The sequence below is a fragment of the Contarinia nasturtii genome, unplaced genomic scaffold (genome assembly GCF_009176525.2).
Source record: "Contarinia nasturtii isolate CC-2019 unplaced genomic scaffold, AAFC_CNas_1.1 Cnas_scaffold_1699, whole genome shotgun sequence".
In the NCBI taxonomy this organism is placed as follows: domain Eukaryota; kingdom Metazoa; phylum Arthropoda; class Insecta; order Diptera; family Cecidomyiidae; genus Contarinia; species Contarinia nasturtii.
The window spans coordinates 738,764-759,828 of NW_022199032.1; the positions used below are offsets into that span (position 1 = coordinate 738,764).

The window sequence follows — 21,065 nt, forward strand, 5'->3', positions numbered from 1 at the left end:
GTTTGTTCCGCTGGCACGAGGCGTGAAACAAGTACCATGTGTGGTCACACTTCAACTAACTGTAAAGATTGTATCTCAGAAACAAAAAGAAATTTGTCTAAAATCGAAAAAAAACCAAGAGCGAGAGAGAGTGAAAGGAAATAGAAAGCGGCTCAAGAAGACATGCTCAAGAATAAACAGATCATGTGGCGATAAAGTTTTATGATAGATTTTCTTGTTGGCAATATTTTCTTTTTGGCGAACCATATCGATTTAGGTGGATGAATAACACACACAGTTGGCAATGGTGCCAATCCCATAATAAAAAAACACACATACGCACCCCCGCGTATTTCTCTCTAATTCTCACACTATTTTGTCTTTCATTCGAACACTCAATCTCTCTCTTGCTCCATTTTTCGTTTGGCACATTCGTGTGGAAATGTTGTGAATAGATTTCGACGGCGGCCTCGTCATTCCCAACAAATTCCGAATAATAAGCAAACAATTGACAGAATAATGCCTTGCATTATTAACACAACACATTTTGCCACATCTTTATTTTCACGTTATACGCAATTCACAACAGCACTAAACACTTCATTTTATTGAACATAGGCCAATTTCTTATTCATGTTATGCAATGCTACAAAATAGTTTGGATTTGTGTGTTTCGTTTATTATCGACCAGATTTGAATTGAAATAATCACATTTCGATGAATCGAATCAAAACGAGATTACATTGGATTATTCATTCTGGTCTCATCAGCTGATGAAATTGAGAAAAGAATGAGATTTCGATAAAATGACGTTCATTCATATCAAGAACACTACACTTCTTGCGTAAATAATTGTCACTTATTTCACACGGCAGCGAGAGAGAAAGGAAGAGAAGAAAGAGAAAGAAAAGGGGGAAGAGAAGAAATAGAGATCGAAGAAAATGAGAAATAGTTGAACGAGATGAAAATGAGAAATCAAACAAAAAATTCCAAGCAAAATTAAATTATTTTCTTTTCGATTTATTTCCATTGAATGTGGTTCGTCTTTCCTTTTCATTTGAATTAATATATTATGTCCCAAGAAAATTAGAAAACATAAAGTTAGAACATATTCTCGGTCACGCAATATATCAGATATAATGTCATCCCAAATAAATAATCATAATAAAAGTCGAGGGCTTCTTTTCTGTCTTTACTGAAATCAACATTGAAAGTAAAAACTAAATTATCTCGAAACTTTTTGCATTCGTTTACCATATCTTTATATATATATGGTCGATTCGTTACCATTCTGCCGACGCGAGCTCTTTTCCCGATATAATTCAAAATATGATTTCCATGTTTTTTGCATCGAAAAACTATCAAAACAGTTATTTAAACATCATGCAAATTAAAAGGCATAACCCCGAAATAAATCGAGGAAGACACTAGATTTCCTGTATCCGTTCTTACTTTTGCCTGTCTTTTTTTTATCTGTCTATGCCACATTTATGGCTCAATTCCATTGAGAATGTAAAGTGAAAAAAAAACACGTATATACGATATGCAGGCATAGTAGAATAGAATTTGTCCATGAATCAAATTTTATGGCCATACTACACTACGCGATATGGCTGTATGTATAGACGCATTGAAATCTATCATTTTGATTATTTGATAGAAATCTGTCGGCGGCACAAGTAACGCATTTCAAATACCAAACGAACAATTCGAATAAATTCTGCATAGTATCGCCGACCGAAGCCTTCATAGAAAGCACTATTCGCCTATCCTCTTCTGGATGCTACACCATATTTATATCTTATGCACGGATTCATTCAACAAATCAATTCCTATAATACTTCCATGTTCCTCGTTGCTCTTTTGCCCTTCTCTTGCATAATTCAAAAAAATAAAAAAAAATACTCATGCATATATTCTACTTGAAAAATGTGCACATGACAAAGTCATACATAGTTTTATACGATTATAACGCATAGCTGCCGTTTCTTTGTATTGGTTCCATATGAATTTCCTGTTGAATTCTTTGTTGGGGACGAATTGTGGCGATACAATCGATTTACTTTAAAATACGTTCAAATTGATTCCTGGAAGAGGAAATGCTTTGAGATACGTCTTTTATATCAGAATTTCGTATATAGGACAGACTCCATCCTAATAAGAAAAACCCATTCCAAATAACGATTTCAGTGCACTTTTTCTTTGTATAGACGAAAATATTCCAGAAAATATTTATCAAACATCTTATCTCATATATTTGATGACTTTTTTCCAGTCGAATTTATGAATTTCAACACAAAAATTCCGATAAATTTATTCAAATTTGCTGACTAAAAGGGAAAACTGAATTTTAATTTCTTCCCATTATTTATTTACGTCGTTTTTCATTTTGATAAACATTAAATGCTATCCAATGATTGACATTTGACGATTTTTTTATTGCTTTAAATTGCAATGTTAAATGTTTGCAGCTCATCGTTGCATTGTTCGATATTGGAAATATTTTTGCGAATAAATTTGTAATAACTGTCAAATGCATAGAGAGAGGGAAAATTAGAAAAGCGTTTTTTCGTATTTTCCAAATATATTGTGAAAATGGCCAAATGCAGGAAAGAAGAGAAGCGAAAATAAAGTCACATTATATTGAGATATTTTCAGCCACCTGAATCAGCTCAGACAATAATTTCAGGCGCTGGAATGTAGCGACAACAATAGAAGTCATTGTTATAATTATAAAAAACTTCCATTCTTACAATTCTTATTGTTTTCACTCCATTTCAGCTCCTGGCGATAACAGCCTGAGCTGATTCAGGTGGCTGTAAATATATCAATATAATGGGCATCTCAAAACATATTTTCTATGGATATTTCATGTAGAAAACATATGAGGTTAATCAAAATAGCTATTCTTTCATTTTCGTACAAAAATAAGTTTCAATAGCAAGAAATAGGAAAAAAAAAATAGAAATATTAGCAGGTCAAACAATATAACGCCACAAATAAATATACATTGATTATAATCAATATTTAATGCAAAACCTCACTATCTTTTAGGATATTCGCCGTTAAGTTGGCTCTTCTATCAATGCAAAACAGAAAATATTAGTATAATAGGAAAAATCAGTGGAAATAAATGTATAATAGGGAACATTAAAATTATTGATTAACCTCATCAGAAAACACGACTAGAGGCGATTTTGGGTCATATCAATGTGCATCGCTGTGTATGATGTCCGCTGTCACCGTGGAGCGGAAACGAGTGAGACTCAAATATTTGCTTCTTCTTCACAAACAATACATACACAAAGATCACATGTACGCAGAAGTCAACAAGTATTCATCACAGAAACGAATCTGAGTAGCGCGCGCATGTATTTGTGTTTGGACTCAGCACTTTGCTGTTATGGCGTATACTTGTGATGTTTGTAAGTTGCTGTGTATGCATTGTTTGTGAAGAACAAGCGCATGTTTCAAGTCCACTCGTTTATATGTAAATTACATTGTTTTTCCGGTCCCTAACTGTCACCAAATTTTTATATGAAATTTCTGCCTGAAAAGGCGAAAAATCGACACGTTTTTTGTTACCGTGATAACTCTTCTCCCAAAAATGCAATTCAAATTCTGACTTTTCAGGATGATTTTGGATGACTAGTTTTTGAGTAATATCTGTTGACCGGGGCCCATCTCCATTATAGCAGCAGAAAAAAACAATATTGATAATGTATACTTGATATTTATTTTCTTTGCATTTTTTCAATTTGAGTGATCATTTGGCTGCAATTGGTATTTTCACCACACATTCAGTGCCTTCATTTAGTTTCTCATAAAATAGCTCCATATTTTCGGAGAATTTCAGCCACATTGTTTCGACCTTGAAAGAAATGGATCGAATCATTGAAATTTAATTCATAGTTCGAGTCGGCGAGTTTGCACTATTACCGTTTCTTGTAGCTATAGATAGCTATAGATAGTCCCATTATTTATAAGCAGTTCAACCATGTAAATTCACAGTTCAACCATGGAAAGCAAAGAATCAAATGATTAGAAAGGAATTCATAGTTTGTTTGTTTGCAATATTACTCCAATGTGCAGCTAAATGTGTATCAAAAAGTCACAATTTACTTGGAAGTAATGCTTGATGTATCGATATATACTTTTCAAAAATGATTGCCATATATATTTAAAGAAGAAAACAGTTTAAATGGAGAGAAAAAAGGAGCGTTGTTAATTTTGTTAAATTGCTTTCAAGAGATTGTCTCTCTGTTTGAAAATAAAAATGCATTCGACAGCACGCCTTTATTTGTGATCGATCAACAGCTTAACACAATTCCATGATATTCGATTCCATAATGACGGTACATTTAGCCAAATTGACGACCCCATAATAATATGCCTACATATAAATTCACTCTTGTATTAAAATATAAGTGCGTGTTGTTTGGTGGTCTCTTGAGTGTTTCCCCAACTGACCACAGCCAGAGTCACATCAACGTGAATAGAAGAAAAAAAACAAGAACAACAAAGTAATCAATTTTATTTGGTGTTTTATAAGTATACGGACCACGATTCGGTCAAATTTTTATTGGTCAATTCGATGTTTTTACGACTGTGCTTTTTACCATTCGAACATTTCGAAGTTCATCTCAGCTCATCGGCACACATGCATACGCACATTTCCACCCACTCCCCCAAACCATTTACAATGATGCTCAAATATCAATGAACGGCGCACATAGCTCGTGAGCACACTATCGTCTTAATTTCTCTATTCATAAATAATATGAATCAATTGGAACACTCACTGTTCTATCGCATGTTACGTGTCGTTCGTTCGATGCTAAATTGATTGTGGTCGGATATGTGTTGGTGTGAAATAGGACTCTCTTATTTAACTAGGAAGTCGTAACTTTAATTCAAATATACACATTTACATACACAGAGAGAGAGAGAGAGACACATGCGGGTGCTCGTACATCCATATGCATATTCTAATTTGTGGTGACTTGACTGTTTGGCATTGGCTTAGAATAAATTGCACTAAGCAATGCTTCGTCGCACATTTTATAAATTGGACCATAAGCAAAATTACGATAACACATTACATTTTAGCGCGCATACACACACACAAACACACGCACTCATATTAATGCCATTGAAAAATCAAACTATGCCAAACCATCTCACCGAACAATGTTTATTACATAAATTGGCCGAGATTATTTTTATACAATTTATGTGATGGTTAAGAAGACGAGCCGAACAAAATATGGCGAAAGAAGAGAGAGAGAGTGAGTGAGTGAAGAAATGTTACAATTTATGCAAGTTGATTTAAGTGTTGAAGCCAATTCATTATTAGTTTCTTTAGATTAAACCATTGAGGTCGATGTTGTTGCGCGCATACATTTTCATAAATATATGATGATGATGCGTGGGAAAGAAGCCAGCAATCATGTGGTATTTAATGAAATTGAAAGCTTCGATGACTCAGCTCATGAAAATCGAGAAGTCGAAAGCTTTTGATGGGGCCGAAACGAAAGAACAAGAATAAAAAAAAGGTGAATAGTTGATATGGTGTATGTGTGTGTGTGTGTGGGTTTGTGTGTGCATAATCAATGCGATTACACCCGGCGTGATTTATATACATGCACATATTTTTTCCATGTTCGCACTATGTTCCGATGTTGTTGATTGTTTTATTTGACATTTAGCATTGTCCGAACGGAATCCTGTTGTAATTAGTTTCCGCCATGACAATGTAAAAATATTCATACTCAATTCATTGACCAAAGATTGCTCGCAACAAACGAATCAAATGGAATCGCATTTATTGCATATTGAAGCCTGGGGGGTAGACACAAGATTTGTGACTGGAAAAGATTTATTTATGAAATTATGAATAAAGATTGGTGAAAATTGTTAAAGATTGGTGAATATCAGTTAAACTAGACATAATTGCAATTCATTGAGAGAGGAAATCTCTCTAATCTCTCAGAGATTTGATTAGCAAAGATTGAAAAAGATTGGTGAAAATTTGCGGAATTTAAAATGATTCGTGGTAGTCATGACAGTGTCTACCCCCCAGATTGAAGCACTCCTTAGCGGACATAAAATGAAAATATGTTGCGAATTTCTTGACGTCATGTCATTATTATTGTGATTATGACAGGGAATTTATTATTAATTGGTAAAAGCAAAAAAAAAATCAAAGTAAGTGCTTTGTTTCGTAAATTGCGTACAGCAAGTAGTAGTTTGCATTTTGTTAATTTCTTTTTTGTATTGTTTTTTTTTCGATATCGTTTTGTGGTGTATTTAATATACTAGATAGAATTTATTGACAATTACACCTGCGATTACTTTGGAAATTGTCAAAGAAAAATAAGCACATACATTTTTTTCTCTTACGATTAAATCAATCAACACAATGTATTCAAAAGCAAACTTCACAATACCATGTTGTGATTTATCATCACATATCATATATTTTTTACTGTATTTTTTTATCATTTGAGTCAAATTTTTATTTCTAATACTAAGCGTACTAAATGTTTGTAAGAAAAACTAAAACGTTGCAAAAAACCAGCGAAAACCCATAAGAAAAGCAATGAAAAACCTCCAGACAAAAAGGAAAGTAAAACTTTCAAGTGAAATGAAAGAAGAAAAAAGAACCCCACACAGACTGTGAACACTTTTTCGTAAAAGCAAAAAAAAAAACACGCCAATAAAATAGAAAATACCGCAGATAACCGGGATTGCTGTTAAAAGTAATTTGCCAACATACTTTTTGTCCCTTTCCCCCCTTAGAGTAATGTTCATTTGTAGCTGAATCGAAACACACATTCCCTTGTTGTCCCCCTATACTACCAATGCCAAAAAGCAAAGCAACACCAATAAGATAAATAAACATTATCCAATTCATGTTAGTCTATAATAATAAGCTAATTGCTTAAAAAAATACCGTTGACAAATTTTGCTATAAGCGTTATGTTGTGTTTTGCTATTTAAACAGAAAAAAAAAACATAAAACAAAAAATCCTTTTTCTTTTCATCATTCCACTTTGGTGTCTAGTCCCGTCATCCTGATGGCAGAGTATCGGTCGGCCGAAGAATATCTAGATGGATCTCATGTGCCCGTTTGTTTGACACAAGCATCGAATGCATGGAGTATCACATTTTTTGTGATGACCATATCCGCATTTTTTCTACTGCCATTATTTATCTTAATTGTATTGTATACGATAATTGCAAAAAATCTCATTGCCAAAGATGGTCGAATGGTGAAAATTCGCCCAAGTAAACCGGAGCTGAGTTTCAAGGCACGCAAACAAGTTGTATTGATGCTTGGAGCTGTTGTATTTTCATTTTTCGTTTGTTTGGCACCATTTCGTATATTCACATTGTGGATTATCATTGCACCGGACGAACAAGTCAAACGAAAAGGATTAGAATTTTTTTATAATTTTCTATACTTTAGCCGAATAATGCTGTACCTGAATTCAGCCATCAATCCAATTCTCTATAATTTAATGTCATCGAAATTTCGAAAGGGTTTTCGTAAACTATGGTGCAGTTGTTACATCTTGGGCCACCAGTGCAAACGCACGAAAAACGGACAAATCACAGCAATCAATGCAATTGCAACGGCAACAACAACAACAACAAGCGTTACATCGCACAGTGCATTGTGCAAAAAGCTCAGCAGCAGTCGAACATTTTCGCTGGACGATGTTAAAAATACAACCACATACACGGGTTCAATTGAAAGCGAAACGCACACATGCAGCGTAAACACATCAAACGATTGTAATGGAAAAACAGTGGGAAAGAATCGGAGTCTGATGCATCAGGCATCATCGCAAAGCACAAATACATCATTGGACGATGACCGCAGGGATTATTGTTTGGCATGCCGATGTAAAATGGCAAAACAACGAAAAGCCAGAGTTTCGTTTAGTTTGAGTTCCGATTCAAATGATTCATGCGATCGACCACGGTCGAATACAATCAACGGAGGAGCAATGCGAAAGAAAAAATTAAAATTTCAATATGGTTTCGATGAAGATCGATTCGCATCAATAAATGCTGTTGCGGCCGCAGCTGTTACCGCTGTCGATCTTAATTCAATTTCAATTCGCGAAAATTCAGCCATTAAAAAGATCGAAATCGAACATCTGCCACCCGATGAGGACGATCAAATTGAACAACAAATGATACCATTCCTCGGTTAAAATGTTCAACAATTACGAATATACGTAACAATGACATACAATAAATATCTATCTCAATTTCAACATCTCGGGCAACGTTCATTTTAAAAACTTGTACAGCTTTCAGATACATTTGTCTGGGACCACAGATATATATTTATCGGCTAATTCACTTTTATTCTCAATGTGAAAGAGAGACAGGGAGAGATAGATTCAGTTGTTGGTGTTTTTTTTCTCTCTCTCTCTCTCACTATTTGAAGCTTATTATTTATTTTACGTATTTTTCCCGAAATATCACCGAATTTCACACGACCAATATTGCATGAGAATGAACATTATCAACTATATTTTGTATGGCATATCAGAAGTGAATAGAAATATTCAAAATAGTCTCACTTTTTTCTCAGCCATCAATTGATTTATCGTATATAGTATATTCATGGTTTAGATTACATACCAAATCACAATCTAATAGAAATTTAAACTTTTGTCTTCTTATTTAATTTGTTAGCTTGGAAGGGCGTACCGTGAGAATTAATAGTCGGAACTTCAAAATGATTAAAAAAAAACGCTTTTGACCAGTTTTAATGTTAAAATACATCTATTTTCCCATCGAATTTCATTGACTCTTTCATTTTTTTACCATTTCTGACAAAAAATTTGTTTTTTTTTCTGATTTTTTGACATTTTGTCCCATAACTCCAATTTTCATTTCAAAATACCTCCAAAAAATTGTCATCTATATGCAAAATTTCAGCACCCTACGATCATTGATTCTCACGTTAGACTCCTCTAAGCTTTAAATTCATAACTGTATTTCAAAATTTAACGTGTTTGGTACTTATGTTGAGTTTCATTAGCTATATTTTTAGTATATACTATTACGGTGGATGGTGTTATCAATTTCAAGTCATACGATAGAACTGGATATGTTGCTAGCCCAGTCATATTCATAAATAGCAATTGTCGCAATGTGTTCAACGGCAACTGTTTTGTCTAATATATCTGAGCCAGCCAGCTGTAACCAGTTCCATTGTTTAGTTTCAATATTTGTATCACTTTAGTTTTTATTTCTAAACAAAATATGTATGTATAATTATTTAGTTAAGTCAGATCTCAGCATTTTCTTACACACTCTCTTTCTTGGGATGTTTAGTCATTTTGTCATTATTTCCTCTCTTTTTAACTTAAATCCAAGTGTTAGTTTGTCATCATTTATTGATATGCTAATTTATACCGAATGCAAAAAAAATATATAGCAAAATTATTCGTAGATGAAAATGAATCTCTCTTCACTCTTTAATTTAAGTAGTCCATGTTGAAGTAATAACATTTGCAATTAATAAACAATAATTCACACGGAATTATTAAACAATTAATTAAATCAGTTCTTAAAACAAACAATCAAAACAAAAACTTTCAAATTAATATATATACGTACATCAATTTACCGCTGCAGAATTGTCTATTTATATAGTTTCTAAGTCAAAAAATTCAAAAACAAAAAAAAAATTAAAATAAAAAATAAACTTTTCTAAATTAAATCGATTCAAAAATTCATGGATAAATCTGCTGATGTTGACAAGAATGCGAAGTTTTTCGAAGATTCTTTACGTTATTATTTCATTTCATTCAAATTCGTATGTATTGCGAATATATGTGTGTTGAACATCATTAGTCTGTATCTGCATCTCACGTCATGGCGATTACATCTTGAATATTGTAAGTCATGTCTTATCTTAGAAGCTACTGCAGTTAATTTAGAACAAGAAAAAAACCATTTGCTTTTGGTAGCTATTAAATCTGCAAGCAATTTTAAACTATAAAATTTATAGTGCAAAAGAGAAAAGAAGGAGCCTGTTTTAACGGCTTTTTGTAGCTCTGCGAAATGAACACATCACACAAAAGAATTGGAAACACATTTTTTTTTTGGCTTGAAGGGTTTGATGGACGATTTATCGTCAAATGAGATAAGTCGATTAGTTGGAAAATGACGAATATGGTGGAATATGGATATTTTTCGAACAGATACGAAAATAAATCTATAACCAATTTTACGACGTTCATCATGGCTCAATTTTATTCGTTTCTTTTTTATCACACACACAACGATTTTTCTTTTCAAGCTTTTAGTTTATGGTTTCATCATTTTTCACTTCTTCTTCCTCCTCTTGTCGTTGGAGCTTTTTGTTTCAGCCAAAGATCACAAGTTTACACAAATCTGTAGATATTATACATTCAGTTGGTTTCTTTTTTATTTGTAAATAACCTGTATGAGATTTTGGTGCATGCATGTATAGACACTTATTTGGGGCTGATGATATTAGAAGTAAGTATTGTAAATAAACCTAGAAGAAAAGAAAAAAATGGCAACCAATTGAATGGAATCTTAATTTGGTAAGAGAAATGTTAACATTGGCGTTTCGGTATTTCGTTGGACATTTTGGAAACCAACGAAATTGAAAAGAAAATGTGCAAATAACACACCTCAGTCATTAATTGTCTCTATTTTACACATGTGCACATAAACAAACAAACAAACAAACAAACAAACAAGAAACAAAGAATTTAAAGTCAAATACAACTCAGGTAATTAGAAACAATTGCATTTCTTTGACAAACTAACACAATTTGTATATAAAAAACACATATTTCTTTAGATTAGTAATCTATTTATCATTAATTTCTTTATCTCTCCTAACCTAACACAGCGATTGAATGCTTTATTAGTGATAAAATATAGAGTTTGATGTTTTTGTTTATCAGTTTTGTTTTTGTTTCGACTCTTTTGTTTTGCATAATTTAAAATAGTGAAAATCTCGCCATCATTTTCAATTAATTCCAAATGTAATTTAATTTTCGTTCCATTTTTTTCTCTCTCTCTCTCTCTTTTCTCTCTTTTTTTCTTTTTTCATTGTAATATTTATTTTCTTTCATTTATTTAGCCCCATGCTATGGATTGCCAAATACACGTTCATCGAATATTATGATGGATCAATCGTTAGCGTCTGTCTAACGTTGGTCGATTCATTTTGGCCGGCATTTTATTTCGTCGGTAGCATTACAATATTCTTTATTCTACCGTTTTTAGTATTGCTTGTACTGTATACGGTGATTGCACGACATTTAATGAATAATCCCGGTATCACATCGCACGGTAATCGAAGCAATGTATTGAAATATCGTAAACAGGTTATATTCATGTTGGGCGCTGTGGTCATTAGTTTCTTCATATGTTTGCTACCATTTCGGGCATTAACCTTATGGATAATCATTGTACCGCCGGAAGCGATGCTACAATTAGGCGTTGAGGGTTACTATTCATTATTGTATTTTTGTCGCATTCTATTGTACATCAATTCAGCGTTAAATCCAATTTTATATAATTTAATGTCATCGAAATTTCGTGACGGATTTCTTAAATTACTTGGATGCAAATCGGTTGTACGGCATAAATTATTTATGGGTGGCACACGAAAGGGAACGTTCCACACAACATCGACCAATTTAAGTAGTTCGAATAGCGGTGATAAACGGAAAAGTGGACGCATCAAAGATGATTCGGAAACAATAACAGCATCGATTGTTTTGAAAAATGGGCTGGAAGATATTTTGGTGATTGGCAGTGATAGCGAACGTTCGAGTTCGATTAGCTTAGAAGCAAAGAGGAATGGTTTTGCAAAGCGAAAACGCAGCACATTTGAAGATATCGATGAAATTGAAGAGATTGGCTCGATTAAATTGACCGAAGATGATTTAGATGGGGTCGCGACCACTTCGAATATTAGGAAGAAAAGTTGTAGCGGTGCTGGTGGTGGTGGCAAAGAAGTATATTTCGGACATCAAAATGGACGCAACGGTTGCAATGCAAATCAACGACGTCGCAGCAGTTCCAGCATTAATGCAAACTGTAAAACACAATTACTTTCAGCCATGTCAACGAAACGATCCGAATCCATTGACTCAACGACCGATGACGTCGATGGTTATCCAGAAAAACATTCATCCATTTATGAATCACGTTTAAATTACACTAGAAACGATGATCGGGAATCAAAATTATTTATTCAGCAAATTGGCACGGAAAGTTTTGTATAACAACTAAATGGAACTGATTTTTACATACTTAATCACATCGGCACAAAAGAAAACTTTTTATTTATTTATTTTTATTGTAAAATATTATTTAAAGTGTTAGTCTTTGTTTTCTTTTTTTTTGCACTTCCAATCTATCCTTCTTGCGGCTTATCATCAATATGCGAACCTTTTTTCCATCACTTAAAATATATATAATAAATACAAGGGAGAGAGAGAAAGAGAAAAAAAACTCATCATCCTGTCTATATATGATTGAATTATCTACCTCACACAATAGTTTCGAGAAAATTATATTTATACAGTGATCCAAATATTTTACCAAATGGACAGTTCTAGAATAAAAATGCATCCAAACAAAGAATATATTAATCAAAAAACACTTTAATGAACTATAATCAATGTATTGATAAGCGTTCTTTTATTTTTTTATTAGACATTATTATCGTACACATTTTTTTATGAGATCATAAATGTAAAGTGTATGTCACATACCAAAAACCTATATAAAAAAAACCACACTAATCTTTTGTCAGAAATGTTACATTTAAGCCATCATGAATCATTTTTGTTTCTTCCATAGCTCATTTGAAGGGTTTCGAATTGGAATGATCGGAGATTTTGTTGAAACTGCGGTTTTTACATGAAGTTTCTCTACACACAAAAATTGTTATTTTCTTACGAAATCGCCGATCATTCTGATTGCGAAGACATTCATTTTGAATTGGAATTTATCGTCACAATTTTTGTTGTTAGGCTGAATTGACAATAAGTTTTTTGTTTGTTTGAATTTGCAAATAGCTCCAAACAAAACATCAACCGTCAGTATTAAAAGCTGACACCAGTGCATTGTTTGTAAAAAGCCATATCAGTTTTTTAAAGAACAAAAAAAAAACATCCATTAAATTAACTGAAATAATTAAAAAAAATACTCATTCATTTTTTTGTACTTATATTTAAGCATCGGTGACTTGTGATTGTATTGGATTCACTAAAAGAGTTTCAAATATACAAGGAATGCAGGTCACTAAAGATGAAACGTAGTTTCGCATAAAATACACACTGTATACAATAAGCCTAGAGCCATAAGAATAATACCAAATATTTGGCATTGCTGAAGCATTGACCGAAAATTGAAGAGTAGCAGTCCTTTAGAATTAAAGAAAAATTCAATGGAAGACACCAAAATTCCAACCATTCTTAAAACCGACTTAAATTTATTGGATTTTAATAGACATTGCTTGCTAAATTAACCCCATTTTTTTTAAATAGAGGAGCCACATAATAATTTTTTAGTTTAATTGCTACTCAAAATTTGAGTCTCAAATGTATACTATATAAATTGAAATTCCAACCAAATTTTTGCTAATTAACCCACAGTATTATTTTTGAACAAAATTCAAATGAGATTTTCTTTGACGAAATAAAAAAACCCATAATTTTCAGTTCTTTGCACGATTCAGCGAAGAATTTATAGACTACTAAAAGACTATATATGCTAGAAGTCATTTATCTATACAAATCATGATTCATGACAATAATTTACGGTCGTGAACATGATGAAGAAATGAAAAAGATTTTTGATGTCTCTTACATAGACCTTTGCTATTTGAATCGTCAGTAGATATTTATATAGAAATATGTAAGCATATACCAATAGTTGAGATTTGTATACTAAAAACAATCGAACAAACATTGTCACCGGCGTACACGCATGGGCTTGTACGCACATCGGGACGATATAAACGTAAAATCCATTGGAATTTACTTAAATGATAAGAACTACTTCAAGTCAAATATTACATATATTTTTGATTGAAAATCAATAGAAATCCAATGCAGAAATGAGAGAATTGCATTCTCAAGATAAAAAAATCAAATATTCACAAACATTTATATATATATATAAAAATTGTATGGAAAAAAGTTGTAATTATTTTTAAAATGACAATAAAATGTTTGTCACACTGTTTTGACGTTTCATATGGATTTTGGATCTAGTTGGACATTTTCACATACATTTTCTTGCTTGTTCTAAGAATGAATTTCAATTTTAAACATTCACGCTAAAAGCGTTTTCTTCTACGAGCACGTCAAATGAGTTTAACATCTTGAGAAATTGTGAAACAGACGAAGGATGCATCTTACATTTCTTTGACGAACTGAAAACGTATTTTGTCATTTACACAATGTCAAATGTGTTCGCTTGTTGACACCGATATTTACGGACCTATCGCCAGTATAGGTGAATTCGAATGGACTGGCCCAGATTGTCAACAATACAGAGTCCTTATTAATAAGCGATAAACAATAACACGAAAACTAATAATTCTTGATTTCTCGTACATGATTCATTTTTGTTTTCGAATTGGTTCGTTGACTTCTGAATTTATCGCAAAAAGAAATTAAAATAAAAGACAAAAGAATTCTTCTAAGAAAAATATTGAATGTGTCTGTAAAACGTTATTGTTGTTAAACTGTCTGAATGAGAAAGTAATTATTGTTGTGTTTCGTGAGCAGATGGTTGAAGTTCCTTCGTTTTTCAGAACTTAAGCCAAATGAAGAAGATCCACACAAAAAAGTATACCGAATAAAAGTTAATTTTATACAAATTGCCAACTAGATCCAAATATGACATGTATGTCGTTTAGTTTTGTCAGTATTTATTTTCTGTGCGTATATTTGCATAAATGACTATTTACTCAAACTCTTAAAATCTTACTAAATTTATGTTCATACATCTCCTTAAAACACATTCACTTTCAGCCATATTTTAATTCATAAATTTGATCTGTTGTTATATTTTTTTATTTGGATCCCAAACTTTCTTTGCTAAATAGTCAGATTGAAATTATTATACGAAATAAAAAAAAATGAAACTAGATTTTATTGTTCAAGGGAGTGATTTAAAAATCTCTGAATGAACACAATTTATCACCAAATCCACTTATAGAACCATTTTATAGATTTTTTTAAAGAGCAAACAAAGAAAAACACAAAAATATAAAACAATAAATAAAATCAAACCCAAAAATTGCGGAGTTGTAATTGTAAAAGAGATATAATCAAATAAAAACTATTTTTAAAACCGAATGCAATTGAGACTGCCGTTCCTTTATTTCTTTCTCGGCTACATTCAAAGCAGGATATGTTTACTGGTATGTATATTCAAATGTCCGGTCATGTGAAATTGCTTTTCGGACATCTCTCAGACTTTCTTTAAAAAATGACTTGATAATAAGTAAAAAAGAGAGAAAAAAAAAAATGAGATTAAATATAGAACGAATAAATTGAGTCACAGTAAATGTGAAAAAAAAACCATGGTAAGTATGATGCAATAATTGATATCAGTGCATCGAAAAAAAAACACGTCTAACAAAAAACCGAAACAGAATTCATCGCCTTAGTCGTGATTTTGTTATAAACAATACCGAATACAAGATGATGTAATATATTCTTGCTTATCGTTATTTTTGAGGATTTTTCAATGTTGATATCAATTTGGCAAACGCAGCTACAATTCAGGACGAAGTCTCGACTGATGTTGAGCGAACTTTGGCATACTACGAACGTTCGCATCCAGCATCCAATCAGTGATACAAAAAATACACTACAATATATTTTCCACACTTTTTTTCAGTTGAAATAGTGAAAGGTACGACGATTGTTTCTTTAATGAAATATCGTAAACATTTATAAATAGATTAATTAAAATTCATAAATGTTCGATAAAAAAAATGGCATAACCAATGTTTTAAATTAATCTTTGTTTATATATTTACGTTAAATCCATATTTTTTCGGCTTCACGTGTCAGTCAAAGATTATTTTTGTATATTGCTGATATATAGTTCATTCATTCCAAATTGGAATTTCGAACACAAAGATGCGAAGAAAAAGTTTCAATCGACAAATGACTAATTGGATATAAATGACTAATTAACGCACAAACTTTGATAAAGAATGAATTATGATTTTTTTTTTGTTATAGCCCACTGATTCGTTAGTGAAGTTTTTTATATAAAAGTTCCTGGTACTGAATGATTTTCATCATTATTTGTTTATTCGCTGTTCAATTTACAACAACTTTTTCAATTCACTATGGGTTTGTACCGTTAATTAAAATTGTGCATATTGAAGATATTGAAATAAATTTTCAATTTAAAAACAAATCATCTCGAATAAATCAGTTCAAATGTTGACACTTTTACAAATGTTATTATAAAAAAAAAAAAAAAAAAACAAATCAATGAAAAGAAACATTTGAATTTCCGTGGCATTTTGTAACCAAAGTGGAATATTTTTGAATTTGTAGCCAAAGTGTCAATTATTTTTATTAAATTGTCTTTTCAGCATCACCATTCGATAATCTATCGCCCGCTACAAATATAGACGAGCTATGGCCTTTGTATAAGGTTTGTTCCCATATCGGTATGCATTCCAATTAACGAACGAACATTTATTCATTTCATTTTTTCATAGGCGAAATTCAATAAACACTATAACGCTGAAGAAGACGCTGAACATCTCGCGATATTTCGAAAAAATGTGAAACTTATCATCGAACATAATTTGAGATTTGCCAAAGGCGAAACAACTTTTACAATGGGCATCAATCAATTTACTGATGAAAAGCCAAACCCACACCCATGCTTTGTCAAACCACCAACCGATGCGAAAAACTAATTAAAATCGATGACACAAGACTATATTGTTGCTGGAAAAGAATTATTCAAAATTATTCATCCAGGCATTCTGTTGAGATATTTCCGTCCAGATGAATCAGCTCAGGCAGCCATCGTTAGGCGCTGAAATGAAGTGAAAACAATAAAAATAATTGTAAGAATGGAAGTGTTTTCATAATTATAGCAATCACTTCTATTGTTTTCGTTCCATTTCAGCGCTTGACGACGGTTGCCTGGGCTGATTCAGCTTGCCGGAAATACCTTAATATCTATTAAATATATCGAGAAGAGAGTATGTTATTCAGCGCTTATGGCTGAGTAATGTCTGAATAAAAACATACTCTCCTCTCGATATTTTCAATAGATATAATGTAACCAATATTTATATAATGTAACCAATTTAATGTATTTAAGGAATAAAAAAAATTATATTTTAAATTTTATGTAAATCATTGTAAAGTTTATCAAAAATGCTTCAATAAAATCGAAAAAATTGAAATATCAAGAAAAAAGTGCTGAACCATGAAGTAAAGTAATAAATTAAAGCGTTCTTGTTCCATAATCGAAATGATAAAAGAGCTCATGAAACGCTTTTATACAGAAGAGATAAACGGGTTCCAACTTCCACGTTACTAGAATTCTTCCACGTTACAACTGGCTCCGTCTGTCAACACTTTGAACAATTACTTGGCCGTCAACTATTGCTGTTGTTTCGAAAATAAAAATATCAAAATGGAAGTTTCTATTCGATCTATGTTCGTTGGATAGAGCAGTTGTGAAAAGGTCAAACAGTTTTTTCTCTCGCATTTTTCACTAATCAAAATTTTATTAATATCGAAAGAAACTGTTCTTTCTCATAATTCCGATTACATCTAAAAATGGGAAAAATTACTATTTGCTGTTTAGTTGCTGCATTTATAACGCTCATCATGGGTATGTATTTTAGATAGACGAGTTTAGTTTATTAAATATATTTGTGAACAACAAAAAGATCAGAAACATAATAAGAACTAAATATTTTGCTATATTAATTAGAATATGGTGTCTTTTATGACAAAATAAAATCAAGAAAAACATGCCATGAGTGCAGAAAAACATTGATTAAAATGATATAATTTTAATTTAAGAAGCGATGTTATAGCTGTCACAAGCTGTCATCATTTTTAAATAAGAAGATTGTTGTATTCAAAATAAGCTTCATAAACAGAATCTCAATTGATAATAAAATAGCGAAATATGGAACAAATTTGACTCTTTCTGAATTGCATTATGATACTAAACATAAACACATAAAAAACACATAAGAAAGAACGTTTATGACCAAGTTCAACTTATCGGAATTTTTTCATATATTTTTTTTTTATTTCTTTTCGATATTGGGCTTATTATGAATATTTAGCGTTTTATTAATTTCGTTACATGATTCTGGTGTGAACGAACTTTGAATAGCGTACGCTAGAGTTTTTGTTTTGAAAAAATATCTGTTTCAATTTTAAATTTCACCGTCACGCAATCCAAGGGAGATGCCGAAGAAGGAGAAAGTGAATGTTTTGAGTATCACAACCGCTCCGAATTCGATGATGTGTAATTCTTATCGTTGACCTCCTTGTTGTGTGCCAAATTTGCAACGTTTTATTATTTGCAAAATTTTATTTTTCTTTCTAAAATATTATCAATAACTGACCACGATTACGATTAGCCTTCTATGAACTTTGTATATAAAACGTATTTTCCATTAAAAAAATTGCGCAGCTCCATCTACAGAAAAGTGTTGGAATTGTTCAACATATAAACATAATCGGTTCAAATAAAGAAAAAATACCAAATTTATGGATTTTTTGATTTCTATTGCGTCTTGGTTTGTTAGATCTTTGACATTTTCATCGAAGATAAACTCAATCATAAAATAAATTTTATTCAACTGCATAATCAACAGCTGAAATTGAAAAACATTCAACATTAAATTACGCACAAAGTGAGATTTAATGAAAATTATCCATGTTTGTTGTTGTTGACAGCTGATTTGCCCGAAGTTTTGTAGTACGCAGTTATGATGATAAAAATTTGTCATTCTGTGTTTAATCGCAATTCTGTTTACAACGTATATCATGGGTTTGTGATTCACTTTGCTCATTTATTCATTTTAAATAGTTTTTATTTTTCCAAATTCATTCGTTTGAATGATAAACAAGTGATAAACATGCGTCTATGTGATAAAAATGTGGATTTAAAAAATATATAATTAAATGGAAGAAATTTAAAATTGCGATCGTTTCAATTGCGATGTAAAAGTGATATCAGTGATTTGATATAAATTGGGTTGATCGAAAAGATAATTTCATTTTGAAATCTGGAAATATTTGAATATTGACGAAGTCTATTAAATAGAATAGTTGATAACACCTTGAATTAAATAGGCAAACAAAATGACTCATCAGTAAACAAAATATGAATCACGACACATTGAAACGAGAACATCGCAATAAATAAAATATTGAAAGTAGAACATGGCAAACGATTCTAATATATTCTACTATTTTTTTTAAACATATTTTCAGCATCATCACCACTGGAAAATCTATCAGCCTCTTCAAATGTTGATGAACTTTGGACATTGTACAAGGTGGGTGTGTTTTTGTTGTTTTGTTGCACGTTGCATATTTAAGAATGAATTACTCATTTCATTTTACCTTTTTTATGTTTCATTTGTAGAAGGAGTATAATAGAAATTATGATGCAGAGGAAGATGCTAAACGTAACGAAATATTCCGTGCAAATGTAAAACGAATAATTGAACACAACGAAAAATTTGATCGAAATGAAGTTACCTATTCGATGGGTATCAATCAATTTGCTGACAAAAAACCTGAGGAATTTCGATCGGGTCTTTCACGTCCAGGAAATACCCAGAATCAATAAAATCTAATCAAAATTGAAACCTTTATTTCGTCTTTTTTGAACTAGATTTTTTTTAATCATATTGTTCCACTATAACTCCACTTTTGTATAAATTTCCAATTTGAATAACAATAAACTAATGCGTCCGAGCATAACTGGGTACTGGTATATTAAGACCGTCTTTCGATTCAAAAAATGTGTACGATAATACGATTGTGTCGACAAATTCCATTTTTGGGTCCTCGTCAAATTCCGGATCGATGTAAAAGAATACCGGCATATCAACCTACAAATGCAGATCGATGAGTAAAATTCGTAAAAACAGTTAATTAAATGCTTACTTCTTCATGTGGATTTAGTTGTTGTGCTTCGAAGCAAAAACATTGAATTTTATTGAAATATTGACCAGCTTCGAATGGAATCACATTGTATGTGCTAACACCAATTACAGGAACATCCATTGGATTTTTTGCTGTATAAAATGCCAGCGCTGTCTCACCCGGAACAACCTAAACAAAAACATCAAAGTCTTCATTTAAATTTGTGATCATTTATGGTAAAGATTGCATACCTTAATTTCATATTGTTGAGGTTTAAAGTTCCATCGCATGGAAGCGGCTGTATCAGCATTGAATTGAATTGTTAGTACCCGATTTCCGACTCTTTTCATGTTCTCCACTTTGGTGGTGTCATGACCTTCGACCACCGTTCCACCATAACCTGTCGCCTAAACTAATCGTTTTAAAATGGTGCTGAAATTCACTTATCGCCTTATGCATACCTGACAAAATAAACGATACAATGGCACCGCTGCAAATGTGAGGCCAGCACATAGCACAACAACAGCCATTGAATAATATCCAATCGATTGGGCTGAAACATCTTTTGATGATTTTGATTTAACATTTGACTTTGGTAGAATTTTCTGCAGGTCATGGGTATTTAAATAAAAACTACGTTCCGGCACCCGAACATTTCTACATCGAATTATTGAATTTGTATTTTTGCATGCAAACACTGGATTCAGACGATATGAAGAATTTAATACAGCGCGGGAAAATTTTGATAGCATCATATTTTTTTATAAAGAAAAACTTAAATCCCGTAAACACATTCTGTTTGGGGAAAAAAATAGTTTCAATATTTCGTTGTGAGGTTATGTTCATTTAAAAACATTGACATGATATGTCTAATGTTGATATGAC

General features: G+C 31.9%; 3 protein-coding genes across 3 annotated transcripts in view; 2 read left to right on the forward strand and 1 right to left on the reverse strand.

The window, feature by feature from the left end:
* Positions 1 to 12,642, forward strand: part of LOC116347100 — a 70,963-nt gene extending 58,321 nt beyond the window's left edge. Inside the window, exons 5-7 of the mRNA XM_031777535.1 lie at positions 7,046 to 8,199; positions 8,695 to 8,710; positions 11,129 to 12,642. Of these exons, the coding sequence (XP_031633395.1) occupies positions 7,046 to 8,199; positions 8,695 to 8,710; positions 11,129 to 12,281 (2,323 nt within the window). The 3' untranslated portion in view covers positions 12,282 to 12,642. The remainder of the gene's footprint in view (positions 1 to 7,045; positions 8,200 to 8,694; positions 8,711 to 11,128) is intronic.
* A 3,697-nt stretch (positions 12,643 to 16,339) lies between these two features.
* Positions 16,340 to 20,034, forward strand: LOC116347101. The gene is made up of 6 exons (XM_031777536.1): positions 16,340 to 16,382; positions 16,631 to 16,692; positions 16,760 to 16,951; positions 17,823 to 17,895; positions 19,521 to 19,585; positions 19,675 to 20,034. Exons 1-6 carry the CDS (start codon positions 16,379 to 16,381, stop codon positions 19,879 to 19,881), a joined length of 603 nt encoding a protein of 200 aa, XP_031633396.1. The 5' UTR covers positions 16,340 to 16,378; the 3' UTR covers positions 19,882 to 20,034.
* LOC116346943 (cytochrome c oxidase assembly protein COX11, mitochondrial) lies at positions 19,912 to 21,020 on the reverse strand. The gene is made up of 4 exons (XM_031777265.1): positions 20,642 to 21,020; positions 20,432 to 20,587; positions 20,202 to 20,369; positions 19,912 to 20,146 (listed from the first exon to the last, which is right to left on the reverse strand). Exons 1-4 carry the CDS (start codon positions 20,933 to 20,935, stop codon positions 19,997 to 19,999), a joined length of 768 nt encoding a protein of 255 aa, XP_031633125.1. The 5' UTR covers positions 20,936 to 21,020; the 3' UTR covers positions 19,912 to 19,996.
* Positions 21,021 to 21,065: the final 45 nt, after the last annotated feature.